This window comes from Geospiza fortis, unplaced genomic scaffold, assembly GCF_000277835.1.
Source record: "Geospiza fortis unplaced genomic scaffold, GeoFor_1.0 scaffold11, whole genome shotgun sequence".
NCBI lineage: Eukaryota > Metazoa > Chordata > Aves > Passeriformes > Thraupidae > Geospiza > Geospiza fortis.
In genome coordinates, this window is record NW_005054304.1 from 9,205,864 (window position 1) to 9,233,588 (window position 27,725).

General features: G+C 40.0%; 1 protein-coding gene across 1 annotated transcript in view; it reads left to right on the forward strand.

Annotated features, from left to right (window-relative positions):
* Positions 1-26,797, forward strand: part of LOC115949517 (PDZ and LIM domain protein 5-like) — a 40,094-nt gene extending 13,297 nt beyond the window's left edge. The window contains exons 6-10 of the mRNA XM_031066421.1: positions 9,989-10,163; positions 17,189-17,369; positions 18,381-18,501; positions 22,639-22,754; positions 23,381-26,797. Of these exons, the coding sequence (XP_030922281.1) occupies positions 9,989-10,163; positions 17,189-17,369; positions 18,381-18,501; positions 22,639-22,754; positions 23,381-23,470 (683 nt within the window). The 3' untranslated portion in view covers positions 23,471-26,797. The remainder of the gene's footprint in view (positions 1-9,988; positions 10,164-17,188; positions 17,370-18,380; positions 18,502-22,638; positions 22,755-23,380) is intronic.
* Positions 26,798-27,725: the final 928 nt, after the last annotated feature.

Below are 27,725 nucleotides of genomic sequence, written 5' to 3' on the forward strand. Positions count from 1 at the left end.
GTTTTTCCTTTTTTTTTTACATCAGAGATACCGAGTAGGCAGGTGAGAGGGAAAGCCAGGCAGAGAATTTTTGATTGTTATGTTCCAGAACAGCTTAAAGAAAGCTTAGAAAGTTCATACTGGTAGAGAAGCTGGTGGAAAGAAATGGTCATGAGGATGTCAGCTTTGTGCTGTCTTGATGAAGGGTTCTGAGATGCACTAAGTTCCAAAGAAGCAAAGCTGTTACCTCTCCCCAGAAATATTGGGGGAACCAGAAATAAAAGCTATAGGAGAAAGAGGCATTGAAGACTCAGAGTTCCCTAAAACTGGAAAGTACAGGGAAGATAATGCAGAAGTGTGAACGGCAGCTGCCCAGGAATTAACAGGGTGGGATGAGTACAATGTCCCAGGTGCCAGAGGAGTTTCAGTTTGCACCTTAGGAACACAGACAGTCACCCACTGCCATGGGAAGCCAGTCAGTGCTTGTCCCCTGTAGGTGGAACAGCAGTCAGACAGGTGAAACTGTTCCAATAATTGAATGCTTTGCTAAAATTAGTCGGATGTTGAAGAAAAAGAAAGACTATAAGTGTTTCAGAGAATGCTTGGACTTCAGTTCTGCTGTTTCTTTACAGTCTGTGAGCATAAAGTTTTCCTTAAAGTAAAACTTCCAGTGCTCCACAGGCCAAACAAAATTTGGCTTCATAGGCCATAAGCCTGACAAAGTTTTAGACTAAAAAACTCCTTTGATTTCATAGCTGAAGTCTACCTTAGGAAATAATTAGAAGGAAGATACAATCTTATGTAAATGTGTAGTGGTATGCTATTAATAGCAGAAGTGTATTGGGAGCACAGTTTGGTAGGTTTGATACCACTCACTCTTCTAATGAATATTGTTTCTAACACCAAGTTGTTTCCAAAGCAAAATAGGCATGCCATAGGATTTTGTTTGTGCCTGGGGAAGCTGTAAGGTGCTGATTGATGGTGTGGCATGAAGATTACCAGTGATTTTATTAAGTTCTCTGACTACAGAGGTCTGTCATTTGGGTAGACAGCATCTTGTCAATTATTAGTTGGAATCTCTTTGTTGTACAGACCACCCAGAGAATACCTTGTTGTTTTGGGTTTTTTTTTTAATACAAGTATTACGGCTTTTTTTTTTACCTTCAGTGTAGGGGCTTGGGGTGATTTGTTTGATTATTGTTGGTTTTTCTTTTTTGAGATTGTGCAGAGATGCCTGAAGGTGTCAGGGATTTTGTTGTGAGGTATGAGCTATTTCATGACCTGGCAACGTGATGGTTCAAAGTTGAATGGCTGAGATAGTGAACCTGGAGATGCTTCAGGGATTGGTTTTCTCTCTACAGAAGTGTCATGATCTGAGTGGATCTCACAATGATAGCACCCTTGGGTCTGAATTATCCTCATTGGCTGTGGGGGCCATTCATGGAGTACCCATGAGTGCTGCTATGCTAGTTGTCCACTATGCTAGTAACAGAGGTTTTATTCCTCTTTGGAACAAAATCATAGTATTACAGGATTCCTCAGTGGTTTGCTAGAGGAAAAGAGAAATGGCCATCTCATGCTGTCTTTTAAGGCATGGGTAAGAGGCTCAATAATCTCCAATTTTTTTCCTATTGTTGAAACAAGTAAAAACACACTGTTACTGTGTGTTCTATGTGCAGACTGGAATTTATAATAATTCTCACTTCATTTTTCTCGAGCTTCATTATGAAGTTCTACTCATTTACCAGAGGCAGAAGATTTTTGCAAGATTATTTTAAATTCAAAGATTTAAATAACCCAGAGCATCCTGGTTACATTGTAGTGAGCTATTCTATATTTGGTAGCTATGACTCTACACTTAGACAGCATGGTTCACCCCAAGGAACCCCAAAGCACTTTCTAGTCCTGGGCAAGGACACGATGCATGCACAGGAATGGCTTTCACTCACCACTGCCACACAGCCACCTCGTGGGTGACAGATGACAGCTGCTTGTCAGCGTGCCGTGACATTCCACGGCAACTTGAAAGGAAGTGAATAGCACCGTGGCAAATTGAGGACAATCTCAGGAGGTGTAATTGCCTGGTAAGCACAGCTACACCAGCTGGAGTCAGTCCAGGAGACAAACTGTTCTCAGGGAGAGTGTAGCAGGATCTGTGATGGTCAGAGGCGGTCAGGACTTCCAGTGTGACATTTCTCACATGAAATTGCCTTCTCTTACCTGACATCTTTCAAACCTGTTGCTGGGGGGTGAGCTACTGATGCATGGGGACCGTAGGGGCTGTGTGCCAGGCACAGCACTGCCAGTCCCACACCCTGCCTTCCAGTCCAGGAGCTGGGCAGGCAGCATCCTGTTTGCTTGCTGGGGTCCCGTGGGATGGCAGGGGGCCTGTGGGGAGCTGTTACAGCTGGTGGCCAGAAAGGCTGGCTTGCTTCTTGGAAAGGAGAGTTTCATTGCAGTCGATGCCCTTTGTTCCTCCTGGGGTTTGCAGTGAGCTAGAAGAATGGGATGGGGAAGGTTTGTGGTAGAAGCATTCAAAACCGGTGTTTTAAGTGATCCTTTACTCAGATGTGCCAGTTTCCTTATTCCCAGGGTCTCTCTCAGCCTGGTATCACTGGGATATATAATCCCCTTCCAGCAGAGCTGCGAGGGAATGTCAGCATATTTTGCAATATGCACAACTGTCAGTTGCCTAATCCTGAGCAAGCACATGTGTTAAGCACATGATCCCTTCAGCAGAGGGAACACACTTATAAACTGGCTGGCTGCAAGCACGTAAAAAGTACTCCCCAGACAACTTTGTTTTAAAAATTCTGCTATTTCCTTGAAATTGTTTTTGTGTACTTGGTAACCTTGAATTTACCTTCTCTGGAGTTATCCATAGGATAACTTTCTTGCTGCATTTTGTTTTTTATATCCCATTCCTGCAATAATATTAAAATTTTAAAAGCCAAAGAAAATGCAAGCCTGTTCCTAGGCGTGGCTTGACATTGTGCTCAATTGGCAGTTTGAGTCTTTGTTTCCTTCCTTGCTACTTATTCTACTACTTATTTATGTAGAGAATATGGGATAAAAATTATATATCAAACTGTGGAGTTTGGCCATCAGGGCAAAAAGTATGGAGCTGTGGAGAGGGAGGAAGGCACTGAGATACTTTGTGGTATCCCAAAATGCTTGTACTGCCAGTAAGTCCTTAAGGGATTAAGTACCATAAAGGGATGGACTGCAGCACTTTTCGTCCTTGTCATTTTTGTTTTTCTGTGTTTCATTTGTATTTGCACCAGCCCTTATGTCAATTCTGTTGATCTCAGAGGCTATGCTTACCCCGGGGGGGTGTAAGTTAAGTTGATAGCTTTGAGAATACTTCTGCATGGAGGTATTTCCAAAGCAACCAAATATAAAAGCAACCAAACTATTGTGTCACCATCATGGTGATCATAAAGTTCTGCAATTTTGATTTTAGGACCCTCTCATAATAACTTGTTTCCTTTGTAGAACAGGAATTTCAAGGCAGGACTAATTATAGGAGCTCAAAGAGCTACTTGCCTATTGAGGGCCAAGGTCTGAATATGGGGAAGAAACTGGGTTAACGCTGCTAGTCGTTAAGACAAATTCTTACATTGTTAGTATGGCTTCTGTTAAAAATAGGTCCCAAAACAGTTCCACCATTTTTCACTGAAAAAGATTGTTCAAGGTTGCTGCTCCATGATGTAGTCACGATTCATGAAAGCAGAAAGCCTTCTTCATAAAAATGTTATGATTGACAGGTCAAAATACAAAACCTTTCTGATCCTGGTTTATGGACTGTAATTCATTTTTCATCTAATCTAGATTATTATATCATCATGTGACGGCAAACCACAAGAGTTTGTTCTTACAAGTTAATTAATGTGAAGTCACTTAGCCAGCAAAACCCATTGTGAAACCAGAGTAATTTATAAATGTTAACCTTAACTTGATGGCAGTATGAAATTTCAACCGTTGTAGAGTTAGTGAAAAAATTAGTGTGTTTCTAAAACGTGAATGCTTATCTTTAAGAAGGGGCAGATCATAGTAATGATGCACAAATGTACCACCTGCTTTTCAGAGACAGAATGGCCTAGTGTACCTCAGTACAAGATCTGCTGGATAGAAACTCAGCTTTTCTGTTACAAACATAACCTTAGACAATTTTCTTATGTTTTGGTTTTGCCAAATTCACGTGCTATTGCACAAAATTGGTCACTTAAATGAATTATTTGCAGTACTTGGACAGATGCATGTTTCTTTGTGTTCCTTTAAACAGAGATGCAGAGATTTTTTGGCTCTATGCTTATTTCACACACATCAAGTGGGAACATTCACTGATTACCCAAATTCGATGTTCATTGTCTTTGATTTGTTAAAAAGTAACTTCTTGTCACATACTGACTCACCAGATCAGTTCTTCTCCATTAGTTATCACCAGCTCAGAGCAGTGGTGTGTCCTGTTCAGATGCACAGGTGTAGGGCATTCAAGAATTATGCCTAATATTTGTTCAGCAAATGAAAAGCCAGAATTCCTCTGGTAAATGCATTTATTGGAATTCAGTGTTAAACATCAGCTTCATGACACTGACAGATAATTTACACGAGACTGGACAGACATGCTCTCTGCAGGCATAACCCAGCTGTCGAGTTTAGAAGAGGAACTAAAAAGCAAGGGGGGTAAAATCTTATCTGCAGAAAGCTACCACATGGGTTTCTATACTGCCACTGCAGAGAAATGCAACACTGTAGTATAGGACTTGGTTTTCTCTTTCTTCTTGAGTTGCTTTTTCGATAAAAGCAACGCCAGTTGTGCCAAATTTGTGACGGTATGTGATGTAACAAATCAGAAGGAGACAGGCTGAGCAAGCCAAAACCACCATACTCATTTTAATTAAGATGCTTTACAGCTAATTTACCCGGAGCCTTTCCAGTTGAAAAGCTGGTTACTAACACAGGAACTAGTCCGTCTAGTTGCAGGGGCTGTTGAAATGGGGCCAAGGTGACACCTGTTTTGATTTTCCACGGGTGCATACAGCTTTCACCCAGCATTTAAATACATGATAATGGTTTAATTCGTCCTGTTCTGCCTTTAATCAGCAAAAGGAGTTTAGCTCTGACTGTGTTTCCAAGACTTCGTGAGAAACAAAAGAAACAACTACAGAATACAGGGGTTGAACTTTGTTTGTTGGGAGGAGTTTTTTTTGTGGTTTGGCTTTTTTCTCACCTTGTACTTGTGCTGTAGCATTCTGCACTGAACTTGTATGATTTCATGTGGGTCTGGGAGTGGATGGGGTGTTGCATGCAGCCAGAGCAGTGAGCTGACAGCAGAGCTTTTCAGACACGTTGCTTCATCCAGCCATCTGTTTGGTTTTGAGGGAACGAACAGGAAGATTTCTTACACTACAGATATATTACGAAAAGTCAGAGAATTGGATGTATGAAGCTTTATATTTTCCATTTATAATACAGTAGTTTGATTGCAGTGTATAAATCACTGAGTTAGAGCGCTTTAAAATGAAGTTCTGGCACTCCCACTGCTTCAAGTAGCATTGTTATTTATAGATATTACATGAAGGCTGATGTTATGTTTAAGTGAGCGTTAAACAGTTCAGGCTGTTGTATTGTTGCTACGCACCAGAGAACCTCTGTCAAAGTGACTTTGGCACCGCTGCGTATCCGCCTTTCTCCCTTTGTCTTCCAAACCTTTCAGCAGTGTTTGCAGTTATCCATGTGCTCAGCGATGGAACAACCTATTGTTAGACTAACAAGGGCAAAGTCACGCTGGGATTTTTAAAAAGGGAAAAAAAAAGAGGCAGTTCTTTACCCTGCCTAAAAGATTGTTAAATATTAAACTAGCCATACCAAGGAGTTCAGTGAAAGCAAACACTGTGGGTTTGCTAAACTTAAACCTAATAAAGTAAAAAGTTAATAGTCAGGGACAGAGTCTTTTTGGTTTTAGGAAAAAAAAAAAGACAATACATCATTGCAAATCAATGCTGCTTTAGAATGTTTAATTAAAAAGAGTGAAGGTGAAGCGAAGCCTACAAAACTCCAAAATTTGGCCATAGACATCTTCTCATAACTTGCACAGAACCCAAATCTCTCTGGTACTCAGGTCAGAATAGCTCCTGCTGGAGTGTATAATTCTTATAAATAATTTATTTTATTTATTAATTGAATTTATTGATTTTAGTTTTAAATCTTCAAACCACCCACAAAAGTTGCTGTCCTTTGTCTCATTTCAAGCAACAGAGGTGGCAACAGATAAATATGGGTGATTTCCTTTTCCATTACTAATCAGTCACCATTTGCAATTAAAAATGTGCATGCACCTTGACACATCTTGGATAATGGGGCGTCTATCTCCCCAGTACTCCTTGAGAACAAAGCTGCTGATCATATGTGTAAAATATAAAAAGCAAAGTATAAAACACAAACTACAGGAGAGCTCAAATGGTTGCCAAGAGTTGAGAGGTTTTCACTTAGATTGGGTGCAAAGATTTGTACCTACTTTGGCATTCCTCATGTGCCCTGGTAAAATCTTCTCATTGCAAGAAAAAAAAACACCTGCATCAGTTTTTTGGGCCTGATGTTTTTAAATCAAGTAGTTGAGTTTCAATCTGAAAGATTTCCAAGGGAATAGGGAAGAGAAAGGAGAGGAAGAGAATATGTGAACTCAAAGTATCCCTATCCTGTCTGCATTAAAAAACATCTTGTCCACTGGAGTGTTAAACTTGCTGTTGAAGTAGAAGGAATATATGGGAAATATCTGTGTTCTATCTAAACAAGAAAACAGGCCTAATATTTGAAATTCTCTAGCTGCAAGAGGAGGAGTAGTGTTGGGAAAAGTACTGAGAATTCATACAGATTTAAGTGGAGCATTATTAGTGGAGTTTTCTTAAATCAAAAGCAAACCAACTAAACGAAAGTGTCACCACCAACAAAAAATGGTCTGTGGGTTGCAGTGGAAGTAATGAACCTTTGGTGAAATTACTGAAGTGTTAAAGGTATGTTTGTGGCCTGTGGAAAGATAGAAGTGGCCAATAAAAGCTATCCTCCTGCTGGTGTTCAGAAGGAAATGAGGAAGATAAAAGGCTGAGGTGCAAATCAAGCAGTGAGGAAGGGAGAATGATCTATGGTGGAAAAAAAAAAAGAAATAAATCTAGAGAACTATAGAAGGTTTACAAAGAAGCCAGTATATCAAATAAGGTATTTGATATAGGTATAAATATTACAGTACTTTACTGGTGGATTTTTGACTGTGCAAGACGAACAAGGTCTTAATGTGATTACCAGCAAAGAGAAGGAGAATCCTTGTGGGAACGCTGGGGGCACAAATTGGGAGTATGGGCAGGGAGTGTCCTCAACACTAAATGCCCAGATTGGTGTTGCTCAGGCCACAGCTCTTGCTTGACACAATATTAATTTGTGTGGTTTCTATTATGTTTTGCTTAAAAGAGAGTTTCTGTTATAATGTGATGGACTATCTCCTTCTCTCACTTTTAGTGCTTTAAATAACTCAGAAATGACTGATCTAACAGCTTTGTAGAGAAGGTTTACATAGACAAATTCTCCTCCTGGCCGGTAGTAACTTTGAAGTTCAGTAGTACTCAGAAAGCATCATTCATAAAAACAGCAATAATGAAAGCTGTAATGAGAACAAAGAAAAGGGAGCAATTGTGATGTTTGGGTTTCCCCCCCCCCCCCTTAAGCAAGCAGAAACCCTTTTTTTAGCAACACAGTGCAAACAAGACAGCTGATGTGTCTGAATGGGCTTTGGGATTTAGTAGATAACCCAAACAGAAATTAGCAATACACTAGAAGCTGTGTTGCAATTTGATTTATGGCAAAAGCTGTCTTCAAACAGATTTGGGTTTAGTGTGTATTCCTGTCTTCTCGTGAAATGGGATCTGAAAATTGAAAAACCATGTGTGATGACAGAGGAGGAAAGTGCTATTAATCAACACCACTTTTGTTCATGTCTTCAAAGCTGTTCTGCCACCTTTTTCATTTTTATCTCGTCCTAGGTTTTCAGCTTAGCAGGCATTTATAATCTAAAGTGAGCTACAGTAGCGGAGTGACTTGTTCAAGATCAAGTGCCTCTATTCCTAAATTCTTTCCGCTCAGGAACATTGAATGTTTCAAAAATAAAGGTGTTATTTTTTCAAGATATTGCAAATTCATTAATTATACATGAAATATAGTCTTGATTTAAAAATTAAAAAAGAAATAAACTAAAACAAGCAAACTTTATCAGTTGTTATCAGGTTCTGAAAAGGACCCAAAAATGTATCAGTCTTGAAATGATCTGAGAAATTTTCATAAACCAACCACTCAAACAAAAAAAAAGATATATACAGAATTTTTTTCATACACAGAAAGAATAAGCAAAACCAGGTATTGAGCCCATATCAGCAGGTTAATGCCAAGTCTAATTACAGTACAAAAGTATTGGTGTTAAACAGTATTTCTCTTCCAGATGTGTTAGCCCAGATGTGAGTAGAGGAAGGGGTTGCTAAAGTTCATGGTAGTGTTTTGATTAAACTGTGCAGTGCTTGGCTATATTCTGTAAATAGCACAATATTGGCATTTATGTTGGATTTTCTGTGGATTCAGTGTTGCTTAAATCTGTCTTCTCTGTGAATTAGTATGGCACTTCTCTTTCAGCAGGGAATGCAGTGTTTGGCCTGAAAAGTACTTGCAACTTTTCTGTAGGACAGAGGCTGCTCAGTATTGCATTAATGGAAATGAAGAGAAACAATTTTTCATTTTTTCCCTGGAATATATGAAAAACAAGAGTGGACAAATAGCACAAAGATTAACAGCACCACAAACTAGATTTTTGGCAAAGCTTCATACCACTGTCGTGACCCTGGTGTTAGAGAGCTGCATCTTTGCAGCAGAAGCATCATCCTGCACTGTCCAGTGTCTCGGTCATTGCTTGGTTGTTTGCCTGTGAATTTCCACTCGGGTCTTAATTTCACTCCTTGATTTACAAGCTTTAGCAAAACTGCACTCAAGACAGGGCACCAAGTAAACACTCCAAGTTTCTTTTGCCTGTGGTTGCAAACAAAAGGCCATGGAAATGTGGGCTTTTTTATAATGTACTTGAAAAAGAAAGATACTTCCTCTTCACAGGAATAGCTGCTCCCATAAAACCCATGTTGTTGTAGCTTGAATGTTGCCAAGGTACATATATCAATAGAGGGAAAATAAAAGCAGAGGACTGCTTGTTTCTTCACTACCCTTAAAATAGTATCATTTGTGCCTTTCGTTTTTGTAAATGCATTTCTCAAACTCCATAAAAGCTTATGTCTGTTCTCCAGCTCTAAAACCCTGAGTACACATGGAAGTGTGTAGCGTATACATTTCTGAAAATGTCAAGGTTTTATTTGTGTCATACTTTTATAAGGAGGATGGGAACATGACCTTTGGAGTGCTTCAGATTGGCAGAATCCACTGATCTAGACCACTGTTTAATTTCAACGTAGAAACAAATTTTGCTTATACAGTACTGTAGTTTAAATTCCTACACATGTTGTATTGAATGCATGTTCTTGTTTAACATGTTAGTAATGATGTATGATCTATTGCACTCGCTGTGAAATTTTTTGAGTAGGTATGTCATTTTCTCCTGCCTCTATTCATGCACTGATGTTCTTGGCTTCAGCTTTTGTATCTAAAACAAAAAAACGCCTTCACAGACTGTATATTCTTTTACCTAACTTCTTCAACATGTTAAAATTTGTCCACTACCTCTCCAAGTTAGCCAAAACCATTCTGTGTTATTTCACAGACATTTCATACAGTAGGTAGGACTTTCTTGGTAACTTATTGGGGGAGGAGGGGAAAATGAGTACTTTATAATATGTTCCTTTAAGGAGGCAGGTATACACTGGATAATGATGTTAGGCAAATACTGTTGGTTGCTTGTGTTTCAAGTTAATTTACTTGGTACTGAAAGATGGTCCTGTAAAAGCTTTTGGCATTCTTTCCCCAGCTCCTGTCAGTGGATGGACATCAAACAGTATTAAATCACCTGGAACAACTGCCCCGAGTGAAAAAGCTGCAACAGCACCTCAGCTGAATGAGCAGGACACGTTGGTTCAGCGGGCGGAGCATATTCCAGCGGGGAAGCGCACTCCCATGTGTGCACACTGCAACCAGGTCATCAGGTCTGTATTGCTTGCTGGGGCACTTTTGGGATGTGCAGAATTGGCTCTATGGCCAGGCCCAGAGAGTGGTGATGAATGAGTGAAATCCAGCTGGCCACTGGCCACCACGGTTGCTCCCCAGGCTCAGTATTTGAGCATGTGCTGCTTAATATCTTAATCAATGGTCCAGACTGGAATCAAGGTGACACTTAGTCACACTTGTAGGTGACTAAGTAGGGCAGGAGTGTTGCTCTGTTGGAGTGTGGGAAGGCCCTGCAGAGGGATCTGGCTGGATCAATGAGCTGAGGTCAGTTTTATGAAGTTCAGTAAAGCAAAGTCCTGTGTTTTTCATTTGGGTCACAACAATCCCAGGCATCACTACAGGCTGGGACGGAGTGGCTAGAAAGCTGCCTGGCCAAAAAGGACCTGGGGATGTGGATCAGCAGCAGCTGAATATGAGCCATCAGTATGCCCAGGTGGCCAAGAAGGGCAGTGGCGTTCTGGCCTGTATCAGCAACAGTGTGGCCAGCAGGACCAGGGCAGTGATTGTCCCCCTGTACTCAGCACTGGAGACTACACTTCAAACCCTGTGTCCAGTTCTGGGCTGCTCACTACAAGAAGGACATTGAGGTGCTGGAACATGTCCAGAGAAGGGCAGCAGAGCTGGGGAAGGGTCTGGAGCACAAATCCTATGCGTGGGAGCTGGGAGTGTTCAGCCTGGAGAAATGGAGGCTCAGGGAGGACCTTACCCCTCTCTACAGCTGCCTGGAAGGAGCTTGCAGTGATGTGGAGGCTGATTCAAAGGAGTCAGCAGGTTTATAGTCAGGTCAGCAGTCAGTAGTACTTTTATCGTTCTTCTATCATCATAGAAATAATGTTCCTCATGTGATAGGACATAGCCACAAGATGTGATGGGGAGGTTTAGATTGGATAGTAGGAAAATATTTTTTACCAATAGGGTTGTCCAGCACTTGAATAGGCTGCCCAGAGAGGTCTTGCAGTCACCATCCTGGAGCTATTTATAAGATGTGTAGATGTGGCACTTAGGAACATGGCTTAGTAGTGGACTTGGCAGTGCTGAGTGAACAGCTGGACTGTTTGATCTTACAGGTCTTTTCCAGCCTGAATGATTCTAGGATTATGTTCATCCTGCAGCCTCTCTCACAGCAGGGCTTTGTTTTGCTTTTGTGGGTTTTGATTCTTTGGTCACAAGAGGTTTAAGGCTTCTTTTGGTAATGCAGAATACTGTTTTCATGTGTGGTTTATCTAACAAAACTGAGAATGAAACTACTTTGGAGGAGAAATACTTTGAACTGCTAACAATCACAGTCCTACAGTCCATTTTACAGAGAACCAGAAAACTGGATGGAATGGAGTAAATGTAAGAGGAAAGAAAAGTAAGCAAGTTAGTTTTCATGTATACACCCATTGCAATAGAGTTGGGACTATCAGCTGGTTGGAAACCAAACAGAGCATAGCCATGGAAAGACTAATGTTGATTTCTAAAGTGTAGTTTCTAACTGAGAAGAAAAATAACATCCATAGAAGAAAAGCAAGTGGTGTTTTAACAATTACTAGGACTGTATTGACAATAATTTACTGTATTGCTGGACTTCAAGCTCTCTGATGGGCTCCCTGGCCTTTGGACATTATGGTAGCTATTGTCCTTGACTTGTATGACATGGGTACAACACAAACACAAGTTTGCCAATAGAGATTAAGTTAAGTGAGTTCTGCTGATCCCATAAGATATGCTACCATTAGCCAGAATTTTGTATGGAGGAAGAATTGCATCTGGGTTGCATTGTTCAGTCAGTGGTTTCTGACAATTAGCCATGATTGTCTCATTCAGGGAATTGTAATTGCTTGTATTGCCAATGTGCAAATCATCCTCGTTTTCATCCACCTTGCATTTTATTTCCCTAAAATAGAAATCTTGTAGAATTATTGAAAAAAATGCATTCCTCCAAAGTGTTTTCTTCTTGCTTATTCAGTCATTTGTGTTCTTAAACTACAAGGGGAAAGTAATGTTTTTGCCAGAAATTCTAATAGTAATTTTAAATTTACTTTTCTATATCCCATGTTTTCAGTGGACGAAATAAGAGAGCCTGCATTATGTTTCACCAAGATTAAAGAAAGAGACTTTTATTGATTAGAAAGTTCTGAAAAATTAGGAACTCCATGAGCTGTATAATTTTCATTTGTTATAATAGAAAATCAGCCTTTCCACCGTGGGTTTTTGTAGCCTCTTGAGTCCTGGCTTGGATTCTATATCAGAACCAGCCAATGCAAATCACTTATCTTTAGGGGTGAACTGAGTCCAGCTTGTTTGCTTCTGTGAGATTTCTGTTGTGGTAGTTCACTACCAGTTCAGTTAGCACGGGGGTTAATTTTACAAGACTCTTCACTAATGGATCAGTGATGTTCTGGAAAAGTTATTCCTACTTCCACTGGATACATCAAGGAAATAAAATAAAAATATATGAACCTAACCCCCTTGAAGCAATAGAAAATACTTTTACACATTCTCAACACAGGTGCACCTATGCATCTTATTCCATTTTTTTCTTCATTGAAAAATCAAAGATTAATATCAGAAAAGCATAATTACTGTTGGGGTGAGATTCATCTGATTCCTTGAACAGTTTGGCCCATATAATAATTCTATCTGCCTTTAGTATTCTATCCTTTTTGTTCTCTGCGATTTGGATTTGTGTCTAGTAAATAACATGAAAGAAACTATTGATTTGCTTTTTTGTGCTGTTATTTTAGTTTTAAACCAAACACAAAGTGCACTATATGCTGCATCTTTCATATAATAGGCTTCCTTGCCTTTTATTTAGAGCAGTTGTGGTTTATCAGGGTGTGCTGGTGCTCTTGCTGTGGAGTCTCAGTCCTGAGCAGTTCCCCTCTCCTCTTGGCCCTTAAATCACTTTCTGCTTCTCCCCACTCCCCCATTTTGATCACAAAAAAGGGATGAGCTGCTGCCCTCTAAGAAGGGCAGTCTGTTGGTCTGTGGAGCAACATTTACTCCTTAGTGGATAGTGAGGGCAAACTGCAGAGGCCCCACTTGACTGTACTTAAGCCATTGTCACCTCTTGTAAGTGACACCTTTTCATGAATAGTAATTGGTACCCACATCTGACTTCTTTGTAATTTGCTGTTGGTGTTTAAATCCTTATATTTCTTCATATGTTAAATGCCTGCTCAATTATTAAAAGCAAGTGTTCCGAGATGAGTTGATGTGCATTAATCAATGCCAAATATGCCTCATGTTCACAGCATACAGTGGATGTGGAAGACTGCAATGGCATTTTGAGTTCAAGTTTTAGCATAATTACACTTCATGCCCTCAGTGGTAGCTTTACCTATGAAAAGGTAGGAGGAGGATCAAATGGCATTGCATTGTACATCTGTTTTGAAGCCAAAATGCATCCTGGAGTTGGTTACTTTACACTCAGGCATAGAATAACCATGGCTGGATGAGCCAAAACCTTTCTTAGAGATACCTTATAACTTTTTAATATATCTTCAATTATTCACACAGTGATTGTCTGAAGGTTCCAGTTTTTTCCAAAGCTTCATTAAGTAAGCTTTTCTTTCCGTGTCTAAAAGAATCAAAGCTGGAGGCAAACTAAATTTCTCTTGATCTACTTGCTGTGACGGTCTGGCAGACTTCTGGCATTTCCTGATGAAGACTTCTGGTTCCCAGACAGCCTTACCAAGTTCTGCACTGCAGAGTTGGCCCTTCCTTTGAAGTCCAAATGTGTTTTCTCTGGATCACCATTGAGAACATACCCTTTGGCATGGCTGCTGTGAATGATGACTTGGCTTTGTCATCTTTGCATAAAGCTTAATTGTTTTTAAAGGCAAAAAAACACAAAGGAAAAAGTATAAATGGTGCTTCCCTTCAGCATCTCCTGTACACAAATTGTATACTGTGGCATTTTCAGGGGAGGAGAAGAAGAAACTTCTAAGAATGTAGAACTGCTGTATGGTTAACTGTGAAGTGATTGGCCTTCCTAGCAGATGTGGAAAGCCTTTTTGATCTCTCTACCACCAAATTTCAGTTCTGGCTTACTATCATAATACAAGCCACATGAGAAACGAAATTACTGGTGTACTAATAAAATATATCACGATCATACTGATGAAGTTATATTCAGTTATGAACATTAAGTCATTGAAATTGCACTTATGTTTCCTTTAAGTTGCTTACTTCTCCTTTCAGTTTGCCCCAATATCATTGTTGCATACAGAGAACCCAGATGTCTGAGGTGACTACTAAAATCATGTACCTTTAGAGCGTTTGATTCTGCAAATACTCTTGTAAATCAATCAGAATCTCTTTCCAAAAAATAATAAATAAATGACTAGTTTGTTTTCATCTCTGAGTTCTGTTCACGTGGTCTAGGTGGTAATGCCAGAAATTTGTTCAGAAATGCTCAGCAGGTCAGAGTAGCCTGGGGTAGAGGCACATTCATAGCCAACTGTTGCCAGCTGGGTCATCCCATATCCCATTTGGACAGTAGGAACATGGGTTTTAGCAGTGCTTTTGTAAATATGTTCTAGTTGATGGAGGCATGTGGGATTTTTATTGGTTTTGGTATTAAATGGGGAAGAAGTGAAGGATGAAGAATCTACAGCCATCTTCCTAGCATTGCATCCCCCTAGCTACTTCTGTCGCGTTGTGTGAGAGTGGGCATCCTGCCCCTTACTCAAATTGGGGCTTTAAAGTCCTTTTCAAGTTAATAGAGGAAATAAATACCTTTCATTACTGGAAGCTATCATTTTGATGGCAAAATTATGCAGAGAGTGGGAACACCTCCAAGTTCTGAATATCATGTTTTAGTGTATTTTACATGGCAGGTATTTTTTTTCTTTTTTTTTTTTTTTCTTCCATGTGCTTTGGGCAGCTTTTAAGTTGCAGGAATCATTAAGCTACAGTATCAGCTTGACATGTTTAAACTGCGGCCTGATTGAAAGTAAAATTGTATTTAGAAAGTGTTCCGCTGGACATGTGTGCACAGGGAGCCAGTGCACTAATGGAACACCTCGCAGACATTGTGCAGGGCACAGCCCCAGCTGTCTGGGGGCTTTGGGAGAGGAACTCCCTAGGTGTGCTCACAGGCTGTTCCTGCTCTGTCTGCGTTCCTGAGCACTGTCCTGAGTGGCTGACCTCAACATGTCAGGGCTGTAAACTCTGGAGAGCTAAATGCAGCAGATGTAAAAATTCCTTCTCCTCCCGTTGCTGGCATGCCTGCTTCCCACTGCAGAGCTGAGCCTGTCATTTCAGTGCAGATGGCCAGAAACTCAATCCTACCTGGAGCTGGGAGGGCGTCTTTAGTGTCAGCCCCGTGTTAATGAATCTGTTAAATTAGCCTGTGCTGACATGGTGCTCTGAGGGCACTTTGTTGTACATAAGGGCTTGTATTGTTTGATCAGTACATAACTGAGAGGGCATTGATGTAAAAAGGTGCTTGTAGAGCAGTGGGTGGGTATCAGGTTAGGTCAGTGTTTGCACTGCTCAGGCATCCGCTGGGAGAGGGGCTGGAGAGCTGCACTCAGCTCTCTCCTTAAAGCTTCTCTTCAGGAGCCCTTTTCCACTCTGTTCCCTCCAATAAACAGGGGTGAATAAAAGAAACTGGCCCAGACTAAGTATGTTCATCATCTTACAAGGTCTTTGGGTTATCCTAAATCTTTGAGTCTATCCTGAGTCCCTTGTCTTGGACTTCCTATCCCGCTGAAAATACATAACATTGCCAGAGAAAATGTAGAAGAGAAATTACAGTCTTTACACTCTATCCTTGATGAAATTGCCCTCTGTTCTCAGCCCACTTATATTTCCATTTTAGAGTCAACATAAGCAAATTTCAAGGTGGATTGAGGTGGGGGTGGTGGTGGTTTGTTTTGGGTTTTTTTCTTGTTTGTTTGGTGTTTTTTCCTTTACTGCTGTTCCTTTATTCATATTAAAATCTAACACAAAAATGTTCTTGTACCTTACTTGATTTCCAAAAAAATGTTTAGCAGCAGGTGGTCATATTAGTACCTTTCAGGTTTTTATAAGTGCAGCATTAGATCAGAAAAAAAAAGTAAGAATTACATCTTTTCACTTTTCACTACTTGAAAGAATTACATCTTTATTAGTGTGTTGGAAAAACAGGAAATCTGGTGAGGGAGATGAACCACAAAGTTCATCTGGAACCTAAATTCCGGAAAGTTGAGTGTTGGTGGGACCTTGGAGGCACCTCTTTAAAGTAAATATGTTCACTAAAGAGATTAACATACTTAATATATTTTCAGATGAATATAGAGACAATGATACATACCTGGGATTCATGAGTTACAAACTGAGAATTTTTTGTTGACTGAAAATGGATAAGTTTCTTTTCTTATTAACTGCATTGCATTAACCAGACAAATGGTATTAAAAGTATAGAGTTTTTTTGCATTTGCAAATTATAGAGGAAGCTGCGTGTTTGGGAAAAAATTGACCTATTTTAGTACCAAAAAAATCTTCCTGTAACTAGGATGATTGTTCTGTAAGAAACTTGTTGGATAGGAACAGTGTTTGAATTTTTGTCTTAGAATAAACTGATGTTATCTGCTCCTGGTGGGGTCAAGTCTACTTATATTTGTAGTCTCAATATGAAGGCAGACTATAGGAGAGCTGATCGTGTCACTGAGTCAAATATCACTTTGCAAGAGATGGAATTGGGAACATGGAAAACATCTTCTTCACTTCCCTAGCAGACAGTTCAGCACTGTATTTAATGTAGTGCTAAAATAAGATTTCTGAAATGCAGTGAAGTGAAAAGAATTAGTGTTTATTGTGGGCAGGCATTTCTAGGAGAGAGTTCAATGGAGATGGATACAGTAAACACTTGGAGCTTTCTTAGAGCCTGAAGGAGGAAAGAGGGATGGAGCAATGTACATGTGTGAACAGTGTAGTAATGGCACAGAGCTATTGCAGATAAATCTATTAACAGCTTTTGCAGGAGCCAGTCCAAGTGCTTTTGCTGACAATATCTCTTTTTCCTAATCAGAGGACCCTTCTTGGTGGCTTTGGGAAAGTCATGGCATCCAGAGGAGTTTAATTGTGCCCACTGCAAAACCTCCATGGCCTACATAGGATTTGTGGAAGAGAAAGGGATGCTGTATTGTGAGGTCTGCTATGAGAAGTTCTTTGCCCCTGAGTGTTCAAAGTGCCAAAAGAAGATCCTTGGGGTAAGTGACCAGTAAGTGGCCTGTTCTTTGGTGGGAGCAATAATCAGAGTGTTCAGTGCTTCTCTGCTAGGAAATTCCATTTTACCTGGCCCAGTCTGCATTCTTTGAAATATGCTCTTGACACACCTCTTCTGCTCTCATCACATTCAAAATCTGCCTTTGGACCTCCTAATGTTGAACCTTTTCAATGTCTTTGAGAAAAGGTGCTGTAGGCTCCTTGGCTCTCCTAAGCTCATCTCCTGTTTTCATGAAGCTGTTCAGTACCAAATTTTCCTGAGCAACATGCTTTTAATTGGCAGCTTTTGGCAGAATGGGAAGGGGGAAGTGGGGGAGGGAAGTAAAAAGAAAAAAACCTCCTTGGGTGAACTGAGCATTAAGAACACACTGCTTGCTAGATGAGAAGTACTGAAATATTCCCAGTGTTAATGTAGATGGAAAGACGCGTTCTCCTACTGGGTGCTGATATTGCTCATTTGAGCCTGCCAGCTGATCGGCTGCTGTTTCACTGCAGACAGCAATGTGTCTGCATTCTTGTGTAACTGGGGTCATGCAGGGCTCTGGCAGCACAATTCTCAAGTCATATTTGGCACTATAGCATCTTCCAAAACAGCAGAGAGCAGTCATAATTTTCTGTGTGATGTCTTCTGATTAACTCTTCACAGACTTCAGGAGAAGGGAGAGATGCTGCCTTTCTTATTTCAGAGGCCCATTATGGGTGAGATCCTGATTCAAACTAAGAATTTGAACAAATAAGTTGTTAAAATATGTCCAACTCTATGTCAAACCTTCCAAAGACTCCAAAGGATTGCTCATGAAAAATAAGGAGATGTACCATAAATAAAGCACCTCATTAAGTTTAACGTCGCAGAACTTGTGTGCGCAACCCATTTTCAAAGTAGCAGCAGGAAACAAAGTATTCTTGAAATGAATCAAGTGTGGAGGCATGGCTACCACAATTCTAGTCATCACATCAAAATAATGTGTTCCTAACACTTTTTCTAACCCCCACAGGAAGTAATAAATGCTTTGAAACAAACTTGGCACGTTTCCTGCTTCGTGTGTGTGGCCTGTCATAACCCCATCCGCAATAATGTTTTTCACTTAGAAGATGGTGATCCCTACTGTGAGACGGGTAAGAAGCAACACAACCAAAGTTTACTGCAGCTGTGCAGGAAAGCAGAGCTCAGTAAAGTTGGGGAAAAAAATAATTCCCTTTTCTCAAGCTACACATTAGAAGCACCCCAGCAATTTCACGCAACTTTGATGTGTCAATTCAAAGCAGTAACTGCTGCTGTAGACCCTTTAGTTTGCAGCAGGAGAAGTTGGTGAGGATTTCTTCATCAGCTTCAGCAGCAGCAGGCTTCTTGTCACTGATTTTTACCTATTCCTGTTAAATCCTCAGCTGGAGTATCAGTGATACATCAAAGTGTTAGTTTTAGGGTGACTTTCTGGTTGGCTTTAAAGTAATCTGAAGTTTATGTGAATCTGCTTATTTACCAAACACGAGCAAATGCCAGTGGAGTAATGTGGTTTTCTCTGAATAGCCTTGTCCACAGCCTGAGGGACTTCCAAGAGTAAGAAGTCTGTCCAGATAGTTTTTTTGCAGAATCAAGGATAAAAAACTGTCAGGGGAAAAATACAGTGATACTGTTAGAGCACTTGAAAGCCTGATGGATGAGCAATATTACATGCATGATGTGGCCTAGAAATTCATAGCATTTCTGGTTTGGTTTTTAGCACTTCCAGCTAATCATAACATTTTTTATAAAATCATAAAATAGTTTGGGTTGGAAGGGACCCTAAAGATCATCTGGTTCCAACCCTTCTGCCAATGCCTCCCACTAGATCATGCTGCTCAAAGCCCCATCCAGCTGGCCTTGAACGTCTCCAGGAATGGGGAATCCACAGCTGCTCTGGGCAACCTGTTCCAGCGCCTCACCACCCTCACATATTCCTATTATCCAATATAAATGTACTTTTTCAGCTTAAAGCTATTCCCCTTGTCCTATCACTACCTGTCCTTGTAAAATGTCCCTCTACAGCTTTCCTCTAGGCCCCCTTCAGGTACTGGAAGGTGCTGTAGGATCTGCTTGGAGCCTTCTCCTGAGCTGAACAACCACAATTCTCTGAGCATTTCCTCAAAGGAGAGGTGCTCCATTTCCATTCCTCTGAGCATCTGTGTGACCTTCTCTGGACGTGCTCCAGCAGGTCCACATCCATCCCATCTTAGGAGCCCTATAGCTGGATGCAGGACTTCCAGTGAAGTAGATGGTTCAGAATCCCTCCCTTTCCTGCTGGCCACTCCTCTTGTGGTGTAGCCCAGGATACAGTTGGCTTTCTTGGCTGTGAGTGCACATTGCCAGGCCATGCTGAGCCTCTTGTCAACCTATTATTAGTAGTATGAACAGTGTTTATTTAAGCTGGTTTTCTAGTTCACCTAAAACTTTCCATGTACCCTTCTGAGCTAGGAAAGAAATAAGCAATTTGTAAAAGAATTCCCACAAAATGGAAAAGAGACAAAATTGTATCAAAATTATCTGTTTTTCCACACAGTGCATGCTGTGTGGGAGCTGTCAGTTGGACCCTTGTTACGGTTTTCCTTCTACTCTTAGGAACGTTGCAGTTTGTAGAAATGGATTGGCTAGAAAAGATTTAGCATGAAATTCTAATGACCTCTTTGGAGCTTAGATTTCCTTCTGAGCTGATCCCAGAGTTGTTCATAGTGCGTGCCAGGGAGAGTGCTAGGTACTGTAAGCATGAGGGAAGTAGGCCAATTTATCCAAAATTTCTCTTGTAAGAGCTGCTTTAATGAGAAGTTGGCTGATACAAAAGGACACAGTAGGTTATTGCTAACTTGGTGACAAATGTAGGGTAGGGTGTTGCTCCTATTGAATTAGTGGAGCAGCAGAGGAAACGGGTATGTGAATGGCATCCTCCAGTGTGACAGCATGGTGAAATTTCATCCTGAAGCCATGTGAAGCCCCTAATCCTGAAACCATTTGATGATTCAAAAATAGTACTGGACGAATCAATAACTCCCCTTTGGGTGGAAAACTCATGACAGGATTTGTTCTCTTAAGGTTCAGTTCTTGTTCCTGCCACCAAATGACCCACATGTCATGCAGTGCATTGATTTGTGCTACTGTTACAATTCCTGTGCAAAATGTGCCTTTTTCTATACTGTGAGCGGGAAAAACTGTGGTAAGATGTCAAGTATACTACACTTCTTGAAAAGTTTATTTCTGAGATAAAAAGTTTCTAGTGCAAGTTAATGCAGACACAATCTGTGAGGTGTTATTGGCAGTGATACTTTGTAATGGCTCTGGCTCACTAACTAGATGTTAATTTGAGTTATATTAATTTTTCAAAGACTTTCAGTCCAGCTGGAGTTATGAGTCTATGACTAATTTTAAAGAAATAAGGAGTAAGTGTCACTGCCAACTTTCCTTCTTCCTAGTGCAAAGGAGAATTCTAATTTTAAATCTGTATTTGAAATTATAACAGCATCAGCTATTAGTATTAAAGTGGGATTAATCTGCAGAATGTTTTGGGTTTAGATGTTGAGGCTAAAATTAAAATAAAAGTCTGGATATCTACAACTTTGAACATTTTTTAAGTGCAGAGTTAGTAGCCTAGTTTTGAAAATGCTGTGCGCAGGAAGCACTGATATGTGACTATGTAAGAAGTCTGCCTTGGAAGGCTTCTGTGGTATCGCAATTCAAGCATGCAAAAGAAAGCTGATGCCCTTCATTCTGCCTTATCTACTGCCCTTTCTTCAGAAGAAAAGCCAATAAACTTATCAACACAACCACAGGCCAACTAACAAAAGGTTTTAACTGCTGGCACCAGGAAAATATCAGTAAGATTCTGTATAACCACAAATGTAAAGAGCTGAAAGAGTACGGTCATGAGGCTGTTCCCTTCAGGGGTTTTGCACAGGTCTGTCCTACCATTTGATGTTTTTATTTGTCATTCTTTTTAAACACTTAAAAATTTATTCCAGTAGCATGGATTAGTGGGGGTGATCAGTGAAGCAGTTTCTTGCCACTGGCAGCTATCAAGGGCTTTGCTATTCCAGAGCACTTGTACTCCCCGTCCTGTTGAGATTTCTCCTATGATGATTCATTTTCATGGAGGTCATCACACAAAACACTATCTTAGGAAATAAAACCAGGACTTTTTTTCTTGGGCTTGGCACATCTGATGATCCTCTCTGGGCTCTACTGCAGTAAGTATTAGAGCTTCAGCAGATGTGTACAGTCTAGGTGAGAAACAAAATCCACTTCTACCCAGCTTCCCACCCGTTATAATTCTCCTTTGAAAATGACCCCTGGCATCTAATTTCCCTGTCAGAGACAGTGTTACTATGGTAGTAACACTCTGTTACTGGTAGATGGAGTCCAAAGCTTCATTATGGCTGTCACTTTGACTGTAGTTCATCTTATGAGGACATAATGTTGCATGATGTGTTTGCCATGGTAGTGTGAGGGTCCCAAATTCTCTCATGTTCTAGCACTAATGCCACTGCTGTCTCTGCAGGAATAAAACATTTGCTTCCTAGAATGGGGTGTTTGAGAGTTGAAATAAGTGGAAAAGACCAGACAACTTGGGTTGAGGAAAATGAATGGTTCAATGCCATTTGTTTTAGTCCCAGCTCCCTGAGATCGTTGGAGAAGCTTCTATATAGTAATGAAGAGGAAGGGTTTGTTGGTTTGTTTTGGGGTTTTGTTTTGTTGGTTTTTTAAAAAGTCGTGTAACGTACTTTAGTGACTAGAAAGGTATTCTGACTTGATCCAAATTTCTGGACTCTAATTAGGACAGAAGGCTAATGATTACATGGTTTTGAGTAGTGCAATCTGGGGCAAAAACTGTACCAGAATGTAGGTCAGAGTTCATTACTCTCTGAGAAGGTCAGTCGTGTGAGCAGCTGGGGTGTGGTTTCAAAGCACAGCTGGAGAGAACATAAGGAACATGTAGAGTTCATGTGGGTGCTCTCAAAGAGTGCATTTCCCCCACTCGAGCCCACGGTTGATCTCAAGGAAATGAAACAGCAGGAAGATGGAAGCATTGCCCACTTGAAAGGAAGAGGAAGAGAACTGAATTAGCAAGAAGTCAACATCCCTTTTGATCTAGGAGCTCTTTATTCCGTGTACTCAGTCTAATAAACTTCAGCAAGTTCAAATCTATTGCCAATGAAAGAGCAAAGATCTTGAAGGGTCAGTACTGCTTTTCTGCATATGCTTTAAAAGCTGTTTATATCTCTTTGCAGATTACTATGCCCTCTTTGGTACGATGTGCCATGGCTGTGAATTCCCCATTGAAGCTGGAGATAGGTTTCTTGAAGCCCTGGGCCACACTTGGCATGACACCTGCTTTGTATGCTCTGTAAGTAAAGCTGGTCTGCCTTTAAACAAACCCTGGCAGCAGTGCTAGCCTGACCCATATGGGAGTTAACAGCTCTAACCTCTCTCAATCCCCCGAGCCCAAACAAAGAGTGCTTTCCCAGTTATTTGGAAGGTGTGTTGCTATTGTAAGCCTTTGGCACGGGTCTGAGCAAAGGTGTCCTGGATTGCAGCCCTGTGTCCCAGCATTTAACCCTCGACATTTACTTCCTCAGAGTAAGTGTTGAAGGTTCTAAGGGAATGGGCTGTGTTTCCAAAGTAGTAAGAGTGCTTTTGACATAAGGACACTGTAGCCAAGGTATTGCTTACTAATATTGTATGACCAAACAAACCTTAAAGAGAAGCCCCAATATTAATGATTGAGGGTTTTTTTTCTTAAATTCTGAATCTAACTCTGCTCCCACTTACACATCTCTTAAGGAAGGTTATGCTTACACGAACCACTAGTATTACATTAAAAGGTAATTCTTTTTTCTAAAAAGAAAAGCTAATTCTTACTCTCTGAATATATTTGTGCATAGGACAATACCATGATTTGGCATTCTGAATGGTTATGGTGTAATTAATCCATCTGAATTGGGTGTTCTTTTGTTTCTTACCCTATTTCAGGTATGTAGTGACAGTTTGGAGGGCCAGACTTTCTTCTCCAAGAAGGACAAGCCACTGTGCAAGAAACACGCCCACTCTGTCAACATCTGAAACTTGGAGTTCGTCTTGTGTAACAAATGTACTGAGCAGAAAGGTTAAAATGTCCATGTTCAATAATTGGTTAAAATTATTTATACCAATTTTTTCTAAAATGTAAAAGTCATGTGGAAACTTGCAGAAAGGATTATACACTAATTTTTCAGAATGTTTATAATTTATGGTTTTGCTTCATAAAAAGAAAGGTATCAGGAATTGCACCCAAGCCAAACAATTAGAGTGTCTTTATCTCTGCACTTCACACATTACTGTATTTCATGATTTTATGACCACATTTATCTCTGTTTCATTATGAGAAGTGAAGCATCTATAAAAGTAAATACCTGATATTAGAGGTCTCAGTCTTGCTGCTATTCAAGAAATAAAAGGAGTTTGGATTCAGCAATCCCAATCACTTTATTTCAGTCATGTTTTTAAAGTGTGTCCAGAAGTATTGCAGCTAAACTCCATTAAAAAGAACTCAAAGTAAAGATAAGATTACACAAAATATATAGTTCCAAAACTTTTTTTTTTTTTTAAATCTGATATTTGTATTCAGGAAGCTTCCTACATAATTACATGTACCTATGCCTTTGCACTTGAATTTCTGATGGGTTTGCAAGGGACAGAGGTTTTTACAAAGCATTTAAATGGCTATGCTGGTAAAAAAAATATTTAGAAGGTGCCACTTAAAACATAAATGGGATACTTTTCTGTAACTCATGTACTACCAGAACACTAGCCAAAATCCCATGCTGCTGAGAGTGTGTTTGATAGAATGAAAATGTCAGATGAAATCTTAAGGGAGCAGGGATTTCAACTCTTGTGTTTGCAGTTCAGGTTTTAGGTAGCTTTAAGTGCCTTGTGAAGGGGAAATTGTGCTGAATCTGCAGGTAACAGCGTTTTGTATCCAGGATGTGAGATTCTGGTGTTGAACGAGGGAAGCTGTTGAAGTGCAGCTGAGGACATTGGTTTTTTCTCAGTACATTCTTTACCATGTAGCTCACGAATATGTATATTGGTGGTGTGCCAGGTAGCGTACTGAAAACTGAACTTTCTTACTCAGCTATTAGGATTTTTATTAGTTAAGGATTTATTTTTCACCTTTCTTCCAGATGTAGGGAATGTATTGTTAAATGATATTCCATTGGTTTAAGCAGCTCAGTACCTCTCAGATCTTGCAAGGGAGCAGAGAGACAATGCTGTCATTATGCATTTGCTGCTAGCCAGATCAGCTGATTCTGTGGATTGATAGGAATTTTGCATCCACACAGAGAGGCAGCACAAGAGCAGTGCACCAGCTCAGTCCCCCTTAGCCTCACATTAGGGCTCAACTGGTTTAATTGGAGCAATTGCAGGCAGCCAGGGAGGAGGTGTGCTCCTCTGCACAGGGTGAATTTGCTTCTGCAGAATAGTATAACAGTGAAGGGGGCTCTCTTGGGACCAGAGCAGATACCTGAAGGAAACTGAATTTACATGCTGTTTGATTCAACTGGAGTGTCAGAGTTGAATTGTTAGTCTTTAGTGCTCTTTCTAGTAGTAGACATTAAAAATAACCATTTACTGGTTTTGTTGTTGTGGGGTGGGTTTTTTTACTGATTAAAGGGATAGTTTTATCCATAAAACCATGGATAAAAAAGTAAAAAAAAAATTGCTATGGCTGAGTAAAGTAATTGTAATGAGGAGCATCAGCAAAAGAGGAGGAAAGAAAACCAAAATTGCTGTACTGAAATATGAAAAAATATTTGGCTTTTTATTAATTCAGTGAGACAGGTTCACATTGTGGGGCTGTTTCACTTTATTTCCTGAAGTTGCTTTTATTCAATATTACCACGTTTCTTTTTTAACTTCCAGTGGTACAGAAGAAATTTGGTAAATTTGGTGAATGTTGTTAAATAAGAAATTTGGTGGTACGGTATAAAGCTGTTTAAAATGTTTACACTCTTGTAGGTCTACCCTTTTGTGAGTTTGGCTGAAAAACAGAAGGGTGGAAGGAGACTGGACAAAATACAATAACATATAATCCAGGTTGCTTTTAACATTAAGTGGAATGTGGAGAAATGAGACCTACGGACTAGGTTTCAGTGGAGCTTTATTGCACATGTGTGAGGAAAGAGGAGGAAATGCACAGGAAAAGGCATTCCATAATTTCTGTGATTCAAACCTTGCAATTTTAACATAGGATAAAAACTTCTCAGTTTGTCATTGTCCTTAAAATCCAGTTAAATTTTGTTTAGCCTCATAATTTTAATTGGAATTTTATTTTTAATCCACATGCTCTAGGGTTTGAAATTTTGCAGTTGTTAATGAATTTGAGGACAAAAGCCTGAAAGGCTCCAATAGAACTGCTTCATTTAGCTGCTTTGCTTTTTAATTTCTGCTTTTATCTATTTGTTTAAAATTTTAAAGGAAGCATAGAGTCACTGATAGATAATGAATATTTAATGGCTTTACCAAATTATATAAATCAATTAAAAGGAACATAATTTTTATCGTTATTTTAATAAGTGAGATTTTAGTAGAGCACTTTATAATAATGCCATATATCTCACTGAATATTTATTACCTTTTTTGTTGTTGTTGTTTAGAACTATTTCATTCTGGTATTATTTTGTTTTATTTTAAGCCTGCCTTTACCTCTAGAATCTTTTGGGGTCTGAGTGTATGTGTTTAAATATACTTCTTTCTACATGCACATGTATGCACATGCATCAAGAGACATAATTATAAATGTGCATTTGAATGCAGACTTGACATAGCAAAAAATCATTTGGGGATTTAGTGAGATTCCCAACTGCTTTTCACACAACACACATATAGCATTCATGTTATGAGGGAATGTTACAGTCAGGACAGATATATTAGTTACCTAACTACTGTAGATCTTTGCATGCATTTTCAGTCAGGCATTGTTTTTCTTCCAAAACTGCCTGTGAGAGAATTTGGCTTAACTCTGTTTGGAGGTAGAATGTCTTTATAAGTGAATAATTCATCCATGATGACAGTTTCAGTACGTTGTAATGAAATAATTCAGGATTACATGTAAATATAAATGCTTAATATAACAATGCCATAAACATAAAAGCAGGTGTTGAGTTGTGGTTCAGTGTGTGTTGGTCTGTTAATTGTGTACCTATTTCTTCACAGAGCTACTTGCATCATCTAGCCATGCCAGCTGCTTTGCAAACATTGTTTTATGCTAAACTACCAGCTCTTAAGTCCTGGTGATTTCTTTGCTTGTGTTTAATAATCTTTGGTATTAAATTTTGTCTGTTCACATTTGCAATTTTAATTACAATTGAAAAACATAACAAGCAAATAAACCCTACTCAAAACCTGAAATTCTCTGTCTTCACTTATTTTGTGGTCGTTGGATACTTTTTTTTCATGAATCACAGCCAGTAAAGGAAAACCATGATTTTACACACAAATAGATAGCATTTGAACTCATTCTCCAGGTTTTATGGGTTTTTTAGCTCTGTTTTACAGGGAAGGACCAGGGAGTCCTGGTGACACCAAGGTGACCATGAGCCAGTGATCCTCCTCTGAGCCAAGGAAGACCACGAACCTCCTGGGGTCCATTAGGCAGAGGATTGCCAGCAGATGGGAGAAGTTATCCTTCTCTGCTCAGCCTTGGTGAGACCCATCTGGAGAGCTGAGTGCAGTGCTGGTGTCACCAGTACCAGAGACATGGCTTTACTGCAGTGAAGAGCGAGGAAGGTGGTGAGGGGCATGGAGCATTTGTCATACAAGGAGAGGCTGAGAGAGCTGGGGCTGCTCAGCCTGGAGAAGAGGGGACTCAGGGGAGGCCTCATCAATGTCTACAAATACCTGCATAGGAGAGTCAAGAAAAACAGCCAGGCTTGGTATGTAGTGAGAGGACAACTGTGAAGATGGTAAACATTGGCACGGGTTGCCCAGAGAGATTGTGGAGCCTTTCTACTTGAATATACTCAAAACTTGACTGGATACAGCCCTTGGACTAGTCAAGGTCCCTTCAGCCTTGGTGAGTCTCTGATTCTTCATCTTTTTTCAAGATGGATGGAAAGGTACAAATACTGTGTTGAATGCTGTAGAATATGTAACAATGTAAAACTTACATCAGCCAAATACTGTTTATTTGCTGTCCTTTCTCCATTCTGCTGCCCATCTAGAATACCTTGCACTGTTTCTCTGGAAGGGTTTAGTGTTTTTCCTTAGTTGAGACTGTCCAAGGAAATACTGCCTGCTCTGGCAAGCCTTGTCTGATACCATACTCAGCCTTGGCATG